The sequence below is a fragment of the Octopus bimaculoides genome, chromosome 2 (genome assembly GCF_001194135.2).
Source record: "Octopus bimaculoides isolate UCB-OBI-ISO-001 chromosome 2, ASM119413v2, whole genome shotgun sequence".
In the NCBI taxonomy this organism is placed as follows: domain Eukaryota; kingdom Metazoa; phylum Mollusca; class Cephalopoda; order Octopoda; family Octopodidae; genus Octopus; species Octopus bimaculoides.
The window spans coordinates 75,299,846-75,314,093 of record NC_068982.1 but is presented as its reverse complement, the minus strand read 5'-3'; the positions used below and the strand labels follow the sequence as shown (position 1 = coordinate 75,314,093).

The following is a 14,248-nucleotide window of genomic DNA, read 5'->3' as shown; positions in this document are numbered from 1 at the left end:
ACTCTTCGTATGAAATATAACAGTCAAGTAAAGAATTTAAACAAAAAAGCAAACAAAAACTAAGAAACCAAATGTGCTAGTTGCTAATTACATCGTCATTGGGCTTTATTTTCTAATTGAATGAACCAACATACAGAGATGAAAAATAAGGAAAACATTTTTAAATCTCAAATTTACCGAGTAAAGGTAAATTTTTAGATAACACTCGCATGATTTTCACTAAGAAAAAAATAAATGGAACACTGACAAATTGTTACATACCTCGTTGTTTCATTGTTGTTAAAGAAATGGATGGCGAAAAATCGCCGAAGACACTTGTTACAGAAAAGGCCGATATTAAGGGCTCGTACCGGCGTGAAATATAAACAAAACTATTTTAATTGTTGTGTGAGAAAGTATATATAATTTCATTATAAAATATATTGTCTTTCAAAAACATTGAACCTATATCTCATGTTTAAGAAGAAAAAGAAGAAAATTGACATTTAAATTTTTGATGAACGCTGACAGAGAGCGCGCTCTCCCTCTCTATCTCTTTCCCACCCTTACACACATTTATCTCTCTCTCTTTCTTTCTTTCTCTCTCCCTGTCTCACACACACACAGCAACATTACACACACACACATGCTGCTCTCTCACACTAACAAAAGAACTTCACATACACACCACACTTTCTGTCTGGTATATACTCACTATAAAAAGATAGCGTCTATTTCTTTTTGGCAACATGTGTTTTGTGTGTAATGTTGCTGTGTGTGTGTGAGAGAAGGAGAGAGAGAAAGAAAGAGATAGAGATAACTGGCATGTGTGTGTAAGGGAGGGAGAGAGAGAGAGAGAAGGTATTTTTTTCTTACCACACAGCTGTTAAGAAATAGCCGCCCTCTCCTACTTTTTTTTTTTGTCAGAGGCTGGCAAACAAAATTGTATCTCTCCTTCACCCTCCCTCTCACAAACATACAATTTCTCTCTCTCTCGCATTCACGCGCGTACGCACAGATTTGACTTCGCCATGTCAACAAACTTCAAAATTGGTAAAAGTTTATCGATTTTTACAGCTATACGCGGGTGCCTCTGAGAGAAAAATTTCGCTAAAATGCACATAAAGTCATTCCGAATCTTCTCCTAAAATTGGAGCGACATGCGTGCTAATTTGTGGACATGCATAAACCACATTCACATACACACACACACACAAACATCTTCTGTTATATAGATATTGATGCCATCATACCGCTACAAGAGTTATAGAGGGGAAAAAAAGTGGTCACAACTTTCATGTATTTCCCTATGACCTTAACAAAGTAACTGATTCTAAGTGAGAAGTGAAATCAGATCATAAGTTTTTACTTGAGAGTTTATCACTGCACCACAGCAATAAGATCAATATGCAGCTGAACACCATTAAAATTTAAACCAACTTTTCTTAACTGTTGATATTTTGAGATATGATAAAGGAAAATATAGTATTCTATTACCAACAATAAATATGCAAATAAAACAGAATGAAAAAAATGTCAGTGGAATTGTCCAACTTTGTGTATATAATTACATCTTTTATGTTTCTTTTAATGTTTCCTCTAAAGTTATTGAACATCTGCTGTTTCCCCTGAATGATTCCTAAGTAAATACATAAATTAAACAAAAAAAAAATCAACACATTTAATTCAAACATCAGTGCTTGATTGATATTCAATGCCGATCCTATCATTACAAAGTATTTAAACCAGCCATATTCAACCCATATATTCCACTTTGTCCCATGTCCAAACCACATCTGGCTTTGCACACCTACCCTATAATTAAGTATCACTATAGAATACCATACAATGAAGACAAGCACAGTTTGAACATGCAGAAACACACTTTTTGCTTCGTCATTTTCATATCAAAATAAATATTTTGCAAGGAAACCTATATATCATTTAAAAGTTCTGGATGTGAACTTCCTTTTCATATAGATTTACTTAAAATCTGAAAGTTACATATCATGTTAGGGTCCCTCAAACACCTTAGTATTTCCATGCATTTACAAACTTTGTTGGGGTTTTTTTGGGTTTTTTTTTTACTCCTGAACATTAGCCCTCATTCTGATTCAATGCACTCAAGCACCATAACTTGAGTTATGATAAAAATCATACTGTCACGAAGAGGAAGGTTTTCACTTTATTTTGATAGAAAAACCGATGGGAGTAGGTGAGGTATTTCTTACGAAATATAACAGTTAACTTTTACTTAGAAAAGGACATATTTTCTTCAAGATTTTTATATCATAAGCAAATAAATTTCTTACAAATTCAATGTGGTCAGTGCTAAATCTGGACACAATATGGTGAAAAAGCAAAAAGTCAGTAAAGAGGGTAGTATACTGATCCTACTTGCCAAACTGATGTATTCACACGCAGTGAGAGGTCAAAGAGAACACAAATCCAAGGCTTCAAATCTTGAGTTTGAACCAGGATTTCAAGAACTGGATGAACTAATTACTAAGTAAACATATCGTTGCTATTATGTTAGACTGTCGTATGTCCAAATTTGGCCAAAGCGTTTTTTCAATATTTATTTTTGCTTGCAACAGCCAGTTCTTTTGGTCAAACTATTGTATCTCCAGCTGCCAAGATATCAAAAATTGTCAAAGAGTAGTACAATGGTTTTCCTGTGGAATGTTGAAACTATTTTTTTTGTTTTCTGAAAAAGCAACATTTTAGACTTACAACACTTTTGCATAATAGCAATGATATATTTCTACTAAAAATCCACTAAATTGAGTTTAATAAGTCTTCTAGAGTCCAAACTTAGCTTGAAATCATTATATTGAGAATGTTGTTTATTCCTTCTCACTGTTTTAACATGTTGAGAGCTGCTCAGCAAACCTATTGGATATTCTTGTACATGTAAATTTCACTTTTCTTTGAGAAATATTGATCAAATTCCACCAATGAAAATTATATTGTGCAATGAATATAATTTTGTAAACTATTAAAGTCAGATGTAATGTTTTTTCGGTTTTTTTTCTGTTGCTGAAAACTGTTGGGATAATTTGTATCAGTGTTTACATTTTCGTTTTGGGTATTTTCTTTCTCTCCTATGAATGAGTTTGCTATAAGTTACAGATGTTGTTAATGCCTTTAATTTATGTTTTTAATGCTTACATTTTGTTTGATTTTTTTAAATCCAGGTCTACATACAATTCTGACAAAGGTCAGGTGATTGTAAGATGTGCTAGAAACAACAGCTAAATCTCCCTTAAATCACACATATTTTCATTTGAAAATATTTTCAAAATTATTTTTTTACGCATCGTTTTTAAGTGTGTAGTGCAAACAAAATTGGCCAAAATTGGTCAGGAGAGTGGTGGAAAAAAATTATAAACTCCCAAAAACCTTATGCCCCCACCACCCATCATTTCCAAGAATGTGATGCAAAAAAAAAATTGGAAAAATCCCTATCAAAATGGAGAAAATACAACTCATGTGGGCATCCTGATCTGAAACTTGGCCATTTATACACCTTTTTAATAGTCCATTAAAATTTTATTGAAATGTTATGTTCCAAAATCTCAGGATTTATTTAGTTCTATACCAACTACAAATTTGCAAAACTCAAATCCCTGTGACTTGTACTTTGGATTTAACTAGGTCTGAAAACACTGAAATTGACTGTGACATGTAACAAAATAGGCTTTACATAAATATTTTTAAAATTGCCAAAAAAAGTTTTCTTTCCAAGAACCTGAAAAAAAATAGGCAACTGCTATACTATGGTCATTATTAATTTGTGTAATTTGAAAATGATTACCACCTCAGTTTCAAAGATATGACTTCACAAATATGGCTAATTATTCAGTTAGGCTAATTAGGCAAGATTTTGACCATTTCGCTGACCATTCAAATTGTCATATTTCCTAAAATATTCACCCAAATTTCACAAATGGAATATCAAAATGTTTCTTTTTTGGATGTTCTTGAAGAAAGAGTACAATAGAAGTTGCATTTAAATATTTTCAAAAATTCTTGTGACCCCTACTATGATATAAACATTCACATCAGCTAAATCTCTAAGATAATGTGTGATTAATTCAAAACTGTGAATAAATAAGCATTATTTGACAGGTTAACATTGGTATAAATAGAACAAAAAAAAAAAAAGAAAAACAGTCATCATTCTAGCTGAAACATGGCCAAAAACTCTATACTTCTTTTAGTCTGAGACCTAAACTAGAAACCCCAAGTTACATCATCTCAGTCATCATTAGTCAGCAATAACAAACCAAAAGATAATTGATGTACAGTGCAATGTTTATGACAGATAAAGTGAATGATGATTGATATATAGTGCAATATTTATGACACTTATATTGAGTTTACAAATAAACATCATCTGTAACAGTCAAGTATATAAAACAATTGTACAAGTTATATATATTAACAAAGATATTAAGGTAGTGAAGACACAGAGCAGAATAGAGTTGTCACGATCATCATTTTACATCAGCTTTCCATGCTGGTATAGGATGGACAGGTTGTCACAGTCAGAATCAGCATGTATATACTGCAGTATATAAGCAGTATATACCATCAGAAAAAAAAATGTGAAACAAAGTGTAGCATAATAAACGATCTCCTAAGTGGGAGGTCTTTTCACATCTAGGTGAACCCTGAAGGTATGTACTCTGTAGACGTGAGTGGGGACAGAACAAACCAGCCTCTTCTCAAAGAAGCATCAGTGATAGAAACAAGAAATATAGTGATGAAACAAATGTGTGATAGAGAGGAGGATTGATAAGAGTATTCAGTATTCTGGGCCAGGTACAGGACTAAGATGGTATGGCAGAGGTTTATATGACCCAGAAGACAGGTCCAAGATGTGTAAGAGAAAAAGAATAAAAGTATGCAGGCAAATACAATGACATAGCATGACGACAGTCTTCTCCAGGTTAACAAAAGCCAGGTATACTGCGCTGGAGAAGACCCATCCCTCTCAGTGAAATAAGGTCCTGTTAAGTTCCCCACCCATCCATCCCCCCAACAACTCATCTTGTAACACCCATCCCTCCAATACAACTCATTCAGGTTCTGTAAATACCATTTATCCCCTTACACTTCACACTGTATCCCTAGTACTGTCCCTTAACTTCACCTCCTCCTTGACTCATTCCCTATTTCCTAGACTTCCCCTCACCCAAACTGATACTTACTGCATCTACCTCAATCCTCATCTCTAATCATGTCGCACTCCTCTTACACTCTTGTAAACTTATCTATATACACACCCTTTCAATTCCTCTATCCCTATTCTCTCTCTTATATTTACCTTGTACCTTGAGGGTACAACCACATCATCTCTCTTTCCAGCTGAAGAAGCCATATATCCCCTCTTTAGCAAGACACCTATTCCTGTTCCTCTATCATACTTTCACCTCTCTCAATATTATAGCCCCACTCACTTCAGAGAGCTTGAGAATACTTGGTGACCTCACTCGACCCAGAACCATAGGAAAATCACCCAATATACATTGTAAAGTGGTTGGTATTAGGAAGAACATTCCACTGTAGAAACCATGCCAAAGCAGACAGTGAAGCTAAGTGCAGTCTTCTGACTTGTCAGTTCCTGTCAAACCATCTAACAAGGTTCTCAACCATTTTTTTTTAATGACAATTTCATTCTGGTAGAACCCCATGGTCATTTGATGTCTAAAAACTAGTTTTATAGATATGTATTTCAAAAGTTCCTATACTGTTTTTCATACGTTTACTTGTGTACATTTGCAATAGCACTCTTTGAGAGAACATGTTTCAGTGACTGGAAACAAAGAAAGAAACCTAGTTGTTTCTTGCAATAAAAATACATATAAAAGCAAAATTTATCCATGGACTATTCAAATATTGCTGAGGATCCCCAATTTACTACTTTACAGCATGTACGGACTCCCAAAAATCTTATATGACCCCAGGGGTCATATGGACTACTGGTTTAACCCATACCAGCATGAGAAAAGGACATTAAAGTATGACAGTGATGATGGTGATGATTATGATGTTCCATGCCTGTGATTAGTTTGGTTAAGACTCCTTTCCATCACACTTCTTGCACTTGAAACCATATGATTGTGAAGCAACCTTATTCACCACACAGCCATGCTGGCGTGGCTGTGTGGTGAATAAGGTTGCTTGGATGCATAAATCAAGGAGATTTTAATCTACATCAGAAATATTAGGAAAAACGATATAAATAACCACCCCATCCCACAAAAGCAAGTGAGAAAAGAGCTCTGAAGATTATGAGCATTATATAGAAATAAACTACTTTACACAACTAAAACAAGAAGCTTGAATAATGGAAAATATGTAATAATTCCACAATTAATATAAGATATAAAAAAAAAAGCATGACCTTGACTTAAAGCAAACAAAGAATATTGTTAAAATGTAGTAACGCTCTGTATATTCTTACAACTTCACCCAATTTTTAGTAGTATTCAATGGTAGGTCAAAATACCCTTCTCCTTCAAATACAGTAACTAAATATAATTTAATGAGAAAACCCATTAAATTTATAATTTCTTTATTTTCTAATTTTCATTCTATAAACAGATCCCACTGGAGAAATTTTGCCTTAATGAAAAATCAGGGAAACTGAATGATACCGTTTATAGGTTTCTTTTATTAAAATTCTTAATGTTATTATTATTCATTCAACTAGAGTAGTGAGCTGGCAGAACATTACCGCACTGGACAAAATGCTTAAAGGGCATTTCATCTGTTTTTACATTTTAATTTCAAATTCCTCCAAGGTCAACTTTACCTTTCATTGTTTTGGAGTCAATAAATTAAGGATCAGTTAACCACTGTGGTCAACTTACCTCCTCCCTCAAAATTACTAGCCTTGTGCCAAAATTTGAAACCATTATTATTCATTTAATTCCTTTAGAAAGCAATGGAAGTACATTCAGAAGAATTGATAATTATTCGGCCAAGCAAGACTAACATACTATGTGTGATGATCTAAACTGTTTACTAAACTATCTAAATAGCTTTCTATTTCTAACTCAAATGTTTCTAAAATACACATGAAGTTTCTGAGGTAATTAAGAACAAACGATAGCATTTTTTTTCAAGAAAAATCATTTCAGTAAAATAGGAAATATTCATCATCATTATCATTTTAACTTCTATTTTTCCATGCTAGCATGGGTTAGATATGACTACACTTATACTGAGACAGTTTTCTTGACAAGGGTTGGCATCAGGAAGACACCAACTCCAACCTGTTTACAAATGAGGTAATAATTCCTTTATCTATCAAACAACAGCTCAAAGCTGCTTTCCCAGTGGACTACAAACAAACAACACTGTTTGCTTCTAAAGCCACTATTTACAACCAGCTAGAATCCCACAAGTGATAAGAGGAAATACAAACTCACACACAAACACACATACAGATATAGACCAAGTGAACTGAACCAGCAAGACTTTTGTGTCTTGCTAACAGATGTGACATAAACTTGAACACTTTTAGTCAATAGACTTAAACTCTCACACATTATCTATATCCTTACATTTCATGTAATATCTATTAACATAACATAATGTTGGTGAAACAGATTGAATCATTGACTTTTCAGTTAATATATAAATCAGAATATTATCATCATGGGCAGGATGGTTGACAAGAGCCAGCCAGGTACAAAAACAACCCCAGGCTACTGTGTGTGTGCTTTGGTAGGGATTTTACAGTTGGATGCCCTTCCTAACACCAACCATTCCACAGAGTGGATGCAGTACTTTTTACATGGTGCTAGCACAGGTGAGGTTAGTTTTGGCATGATTTTTACAGCTGGATGCCCTTCCAAATGCCAAACACATTACAGTATGGCCTGGATGCTTTTAACATGGCACCAGCACTGGCAGGGTAACCAAGTAACTCACAGGACAAGGAATTATGAGGGGCGCAGGACATTTGAGGAGGAAAACTTGTGTCAGAAGATGAAAGGTTAGAGTGTGATAGAGAGAAACAGGTGTTTTGTCACAACAGAGGGGGCATTAGATGAGGTGATCCAGTATCAAATAACGAAAGGTTAGAGTGTAACAGAGAAATAGAGAGACAGAAATAGGTGTCTTGCTATAGAGGAGGTACATGGTTACCCACTGAGAGAGAAAGAGAGAAAAAAGATAATGAAAGAGAGGTACAAGAAAGAGGCCAGAAACAAGTGTGCTGATGTAAAGGAGATACTTGCTTACCTAGTCAGAGGAAAAACAAGAGAAGGGAAGAGAGAGTGACCTAAGGAAAATAGAGAGAGAGAAGGAAACAGAAAAAGTGTAAGAGAGAGAGAGAGAGACAGAGAGAGAGCAGAAGAGAGATGTAGTGCTAGGGCATACTCACAAGTAACAAGAATATGAGCATAGAACCTGGTTAGAAAAATAGGGTGTGGGTGTGTGGGAAGCAGCGATACAGTGAGTTGGGCAGTGAGGGCAAGAAAGGGGATTAGAAAACAATCATGAGAAATATGCAGTTAGAAGAGGAGTTGTAGTTCGATTTCTTAGGGTAGAGTGAGTGGACACAACTCTTCTAGCACTCAGTTTCATGGATTGGTCTTCTCTAGAACCTCATATCTCCAAACATTTCAGTCCACTGTTATTTCCTCTGTAAGTCCCAACATCCTAAGATCAGTCCTCGCCACTTCATCCCATGTCTTCCACAGGTACCACCCACTTTCAGTGACAGGCACTTCTCTGCTGTCTTCACTCATTTGCATCATATATCCAAATCAACGCATTCTTCTCTCCTGCATACCACATTTAATCCCTCTTATGCCTAACTTGTCTCCCAACACAGTTGTGCTCTGTCAGTCATGCACACTGATGTTGCAAATCCAACGGAACATACTACCTTCATTCCTCTTCAGCCTATGCATGTCCTCCACAGTCAGAGCCCATGTCTTACTACTATGTAACATAGCCATTTTCATACAAGCCTCATACAATCTACCTTTCACTCTGAGAGAGATTCCTTTTGCTGCCAACAGAGGTAGTAGTTCTCTGAACTTCCTCCACCCTATTCTTATTCTAGAAACAATACTTTCAGAGCATCCACCACCATTACTAATTTGGTCACCTAAATAGTAGAAACTATCTACTATACACACACACACACACACAAGGATGTACTGGGAAGTTCATAGGCTGCCTATGAAAGAGTCATACTAGAGCTGTGAAATCGTGTATGTATTAACTTCATCTCTTCTTATTAATAACTGTATTGTTTCTTTCAGATTAAACCAGCATCTGACTGTTCAAAGAACACTTCAAAAGTTACTAGTCATGACTTCTGTTGAAAATGGACAAAATTTAGCATTGTAGTGTTAATAAGTATCTGCAGAAAAAGGGTTTAGTCTCCAAGAACATTCATGCTGACATAGTTGACACATCAAGGAGTGATGCTTTAGCTTTATCAACAGTGCAAAAGTGGAGCAGCTGAATTTATGAGGAGAAGGGAGAGTTCTGAAGATGATCCAAGCTCTGGATGTCCTGCAACTGCCGCCATCAAGGAAAACATTGATCATGTTCTACCACATGGTGATAGATGACAGGCAATGTCTTTGGCATATCCTGTGAAAGAGTTGAGAATATTCTGCACAATGAACTTGGCATGACAAAGGTTTCTGCCTGGTGGGTGCCATGTCTTCTGACACCTAATCAAAAGCGCACCAGGCTGATCACATCATAGGAAAATCTGACACTGAGGCTGATCCAGCAGGTTTCCTTGAATATTTCCTATCATGATGATTGTTGGTTTCATCACTTTGTGCCAGAGACAAAGAGATAATCCATGTAGTGAAACACCCCTCCTCACCTGCTCCAAAGAAGACCATGGTCGTTTCATCTGAAGGAAAGATGGCCTTAGTTTTTTGAGATGCAAAAGGCATTGTGTTTATTGATTACCTTCAAAAGGTCCACACCATCAATAGAGAGTACTATGCCAAATTGATACAAAAGGTTATCAAGACCAAACATCCAGGAAAACTGACACAAGGGGTCTTGTTTCATCAGGACAATGCACACAAGTCCTTGCTTTCAATAACTGCTGTACATGACTGTGACTTTGAACTGGTTGAACACCTTTCCTATTCTCTTGATATGCCTCATCTGGCTATCATCTATTCCCGAACATGAAAAACACTTGGCTGGGAACCAGTATCACAATGATGATGACATCATATCTGCTGTCGATGACATTTATGAGCAACAGGATGAAAGCTTCTACACCAATGGGATTCAAGCACTGCAACACCAATGGAAGAAGTGTGTAGATCACAAGGGGGACTATGTTGAAAAATAAACCTAATTTGGTCACATTCCATGAGTATCTTCGTCAGCCTATTAACTTTTCAGTCAACCCACATGTGTGTGTACACAATACAGGATTCTTTCATCTTCCATCTACCAAATCCACTCACAAGGCCTGGTCAGCCCAGGGTTGAAGTAAAAGACACTTGTCAAAGTCACCAAGTAGGGGAACAAAACCATAAACCATGTGGTTGGCAAGTAAACCACAGAGCTATGCCTGCACCACCAAATGCAATACTGCTTTAATTTACTTAACATAAACCACTAAAAGTGATTACCATATTCAAACCAACTTGTAACATACAGAATGCAATTCAGAAAACTAAAGATATATTTGCATTTTGTTTTAGATATGTTTCAACTGATTTACCTTTCTTTTTCTGGAGTTCTTGTACAATTCCACTGTTGTTTTCTTCACATGTTTTCTGTGAAAAAATTCAAATAAAAATTTAATATACATATATATATCATATTTATTCATGTATAATACACATTGCTTTTTATCAAATATTTAAACCTAAATATTAACCCTTTTGAGAAACACGGTGTTTTGGTATGTGTAGCCAAAAAGACCAAAGTTCTTTTTTGTTGAGATTGAAATTGATGGGTGCATGTAGAAAACAAAAGATAAAGTGCCTTAAACTTCTTTATTAGTATGTAAAACTATATATATTATATAGTTTTACATTAAGTCAACTGAAAGACAATCCTTGACAGGCTATTACACTTCAAAACATTTGTTTCATCGGGTCGATGGATTGTCCTCAAAATTGTTTCAGCTTGTATCACTTGGGCTGATCAATAGGCCCAGGTGTTGCAAATCAGATTGGAACTTGGAGCAGCTCCCTAGCTTACCAGTTTTCAGTCAAATTGTCCAACCCATACCAGCATGGATAATGGACGTTAACTAGTGATGATAATATAATGTTTAACACACTCTTGTTCACTCGTCATTGCTTTAATGTCCAATTTTTCATGCTTGCATGAGTTAATTGGAATTCATTATGATAGATTTTCTATGGTTGGATACTTTTCTTGTCACCAACCCTCACCCGTTTCCAAGCAAGGTAATATTTCCACATGTTTTTCACAGAAGTTTTGAAATGAACAACATTGCTTGTATGATGGTGATGCTCATTTACAGCATCACATGGTGTCAAGACAAAGGTATACACACATATGGTAGGCTTCTTACAGTCTCCATCTAGCAAATCCACTCATGAGGCTTCAGTCAGTCCAGGGCTACAGTAGAAGACACTTGCTCAAAGGTACCATGCAGTAGGACTGAGCCCCAAACTATGTGGTTGGGAAGCTAACTTCTTAATGACACAGCAATGCCTGGGCTTATATAATAGAATACTTTTGTTATTTAATGTGACGAATAAATTAATAAATAATCAATGAGGATAATATATAGATACTTATTTCTATTTTCTATTTCAAGAGATATTGAGTGGGTTTTGTAGACAGAAACTGGAAGAAATCCATTATAAACAGTGGGGAGGGGACTCTTGTCCTGATGAGCAGCACCCTCACACAAGCGATGTCATTTGTTTCCAGTCTTTTGTGGGAAAATGTCTGGCTACGGGAAATATTACTTTGCTTGGAAACAGGTAAGGGTTGTAGAGAGAAAGGGCATCCAGCTACAGAAAAAATTGCCTTAAATTCCATAGCAAGTATGGAAAAGTGGACATTAAATGAATATGATGATGATGATGATGATGACACTTTAAAAAATTAAATGTCAGCTGTCTGTAATCCATCAAGCGTTTTTTGCACTCAAGAAACTTGGCTTTATCACAGTAATATTGTTTTATGTGGTGTATATTCCTAAGCCGTAGAGTGAAAACCTCTCTACTTAAGAACCATTCACCCAGCTGTCTGTTAACAGCAGCATCAAGCTATACTTGTGTTACTCCTCTAAGAAGCATAATGATATCATAGCAACTTGTGTTTAGACTGGTAAATGTTCAAGTCACCTGTAAAATCACCGAAACTATGTACTTATCTGTGTTGAACACTCAACAAAAGAACAAAGTAATTACCACATTTGATAGCATAAAGGACACACAGGCACCCCAACTTCAGCAGTGCATATTCAGGAAAAAAAAGTTTTTAGTTCATTACAGCATGAGATATAGGTCCAAGTTCATATATAGGACCTGGGCAATTTTTTTTAAAGACATTTTTGGGAGAAAAAAAGTGTCTTATATGCCATCAAAGGCCTGTGGAAGCATGTGGCTTAGTGGTAAGGGTACTGGATTCATGACTGTAAGATTGTGGTTTCAATTCCTGGACGATGTGATGTGTTCTTGAGGAAAACACTTCATTTCACATTATTCCAGTCCACTCAGCTGGCAAAAATGAGTAGTCCTGTGATGGACCGGCATCCCATCCAGGTGCAGAATACATATGCCATGAAACTGGGAAACTAGCCTTTGTAAGTTGGTATGACTCGAGAAGGTAACTTTACTCTATGCCATCAAATATGGTAATAATGCTGAAGCAAACAATTTCTACATTTGAAATTAGGTATCAGTTTTGCATAGGAGAGCTGGTGCAGTTCAAATGCCTTGATCAAAGAGGTAATAAAAATTACCAGAAAGAGAATATGAACATTAGACCTTTGAGTAAAGAGACAATCCATTCTTAAAGTAAAATATATCAAGGAAAATCTTACCAATCAAAATCAATGCCTTGTTGTCATTAGATGGGATGTATATATTTGCTTTTATTATCCTGGTGCTTTACATTCTGAATTCAAATTGCATTAGAATCAACTTTACTTTCGTCCTACCAGAGTCAATAAAATAAAGTACCACTCATGTATAAAGTAAAGACCCCCTTCAGTCATGAATAACCATGGGACTGCACTGAGAAAGTTCCCTTCCAAGGCACAAGTCCAGCAAGATTGTTTATGGAAGACCAGCAGTCGCCCATGCATACCAGCTTCCCCTCTCCATGCCATCGATGTTATCCAAGGGTAAGACAAAGGCTGATACAGCTTGGAACCAGTGACATCGCAACTCATTTCTACAGCTGAGTGAACTGGAGCAATATAAAATAAAGTGTCCTGCTCAAGAACACAACACACAGCTCAGTTGGGGAATCAAACTCACTACCTCATGATTGTGAGCCCAACGCTCGAACCACTGAGCCATACACCTTCACACATGTACTAGGGTCAATTAACTGTCACAGCCACTGAATTTCCCCAAAGATTCTGCTAGTGGCAAGCTGACAGAATTATTAGATTATCGGGAAAATATTTTACTAAATTTGTTCTGGCTCTTTACAGTCTTTGCTCAACTTTGCCTTTCATCCCTAAGGGGTTGATAAAATAGTACTGGGGTAGATGGTATTGACTAACCCTCTCCTCCTTGTGCCAAAATTTGAAACTATTGTTGTTGCTGTTATTATTATTATTATTATTGCTCTTAGCAGTATTTTGTCTGTCACTATGTTCTGAATTCAAATTCTGCTGGGGTCGACTTTGCTTTCATACTTTCAGTGTTGATTAAATAAGTACCAGTTACACACTGGGGTCTATGTAATCGACTTAACCCCTTCCCCCAAATTTGAGGCCTTGTGCTTCCAGTAGAAAGGATTATTATTATTATTATTGTTACTGTCATCATTATATGCTGAATCAGAAGAGCAATGGATGAAATGCAATGTAGTGTTTAGCTACATACTTCTATGTTCTGAGTACCTTTCATCCTCCCAGGGTCAGTAAATTGAAGTACCAATCAAAAACTACAATCTTCCTTACTAATTTGTGGTCCTGTAGCTTTATATGAAATTCATCAACATCATGTCCCCTTTCTCAATCTGGGAAGGGTTGCCATGGTCCACTGTTGTCCTTATTTGTTGTGACTACCCTCCTAGACAGGTTTTTTTTTTG

At 36.1% G+C, this 14,248-nt stretch overlaps 1 protein-coding gene across 2 annotated transcripts in view; it reads right to left on the bottom strand.

Moving 5' to 3' along the window:
* LOC106875359 (uncharacterized) overlaps window positions 1-14,248 on the bottom strand; it is a 105,960-nt gene that overhangs the window by 71,414 nt on the left and 20,298 nt on the right. For both annotated transcript variants that reach the window (XM_014923451.2, XM_014923452.2), the window contains exon 2: window positions 10,715-10,769. In XM_014923451.2, coding sequence (XP_014778937.1) covers window positions 10,715-10,769 — 55 coding nt within the window. The remainder of the gene's footprint in view (window positions 1-10,714; window positions 10,770-14,248) is intronic.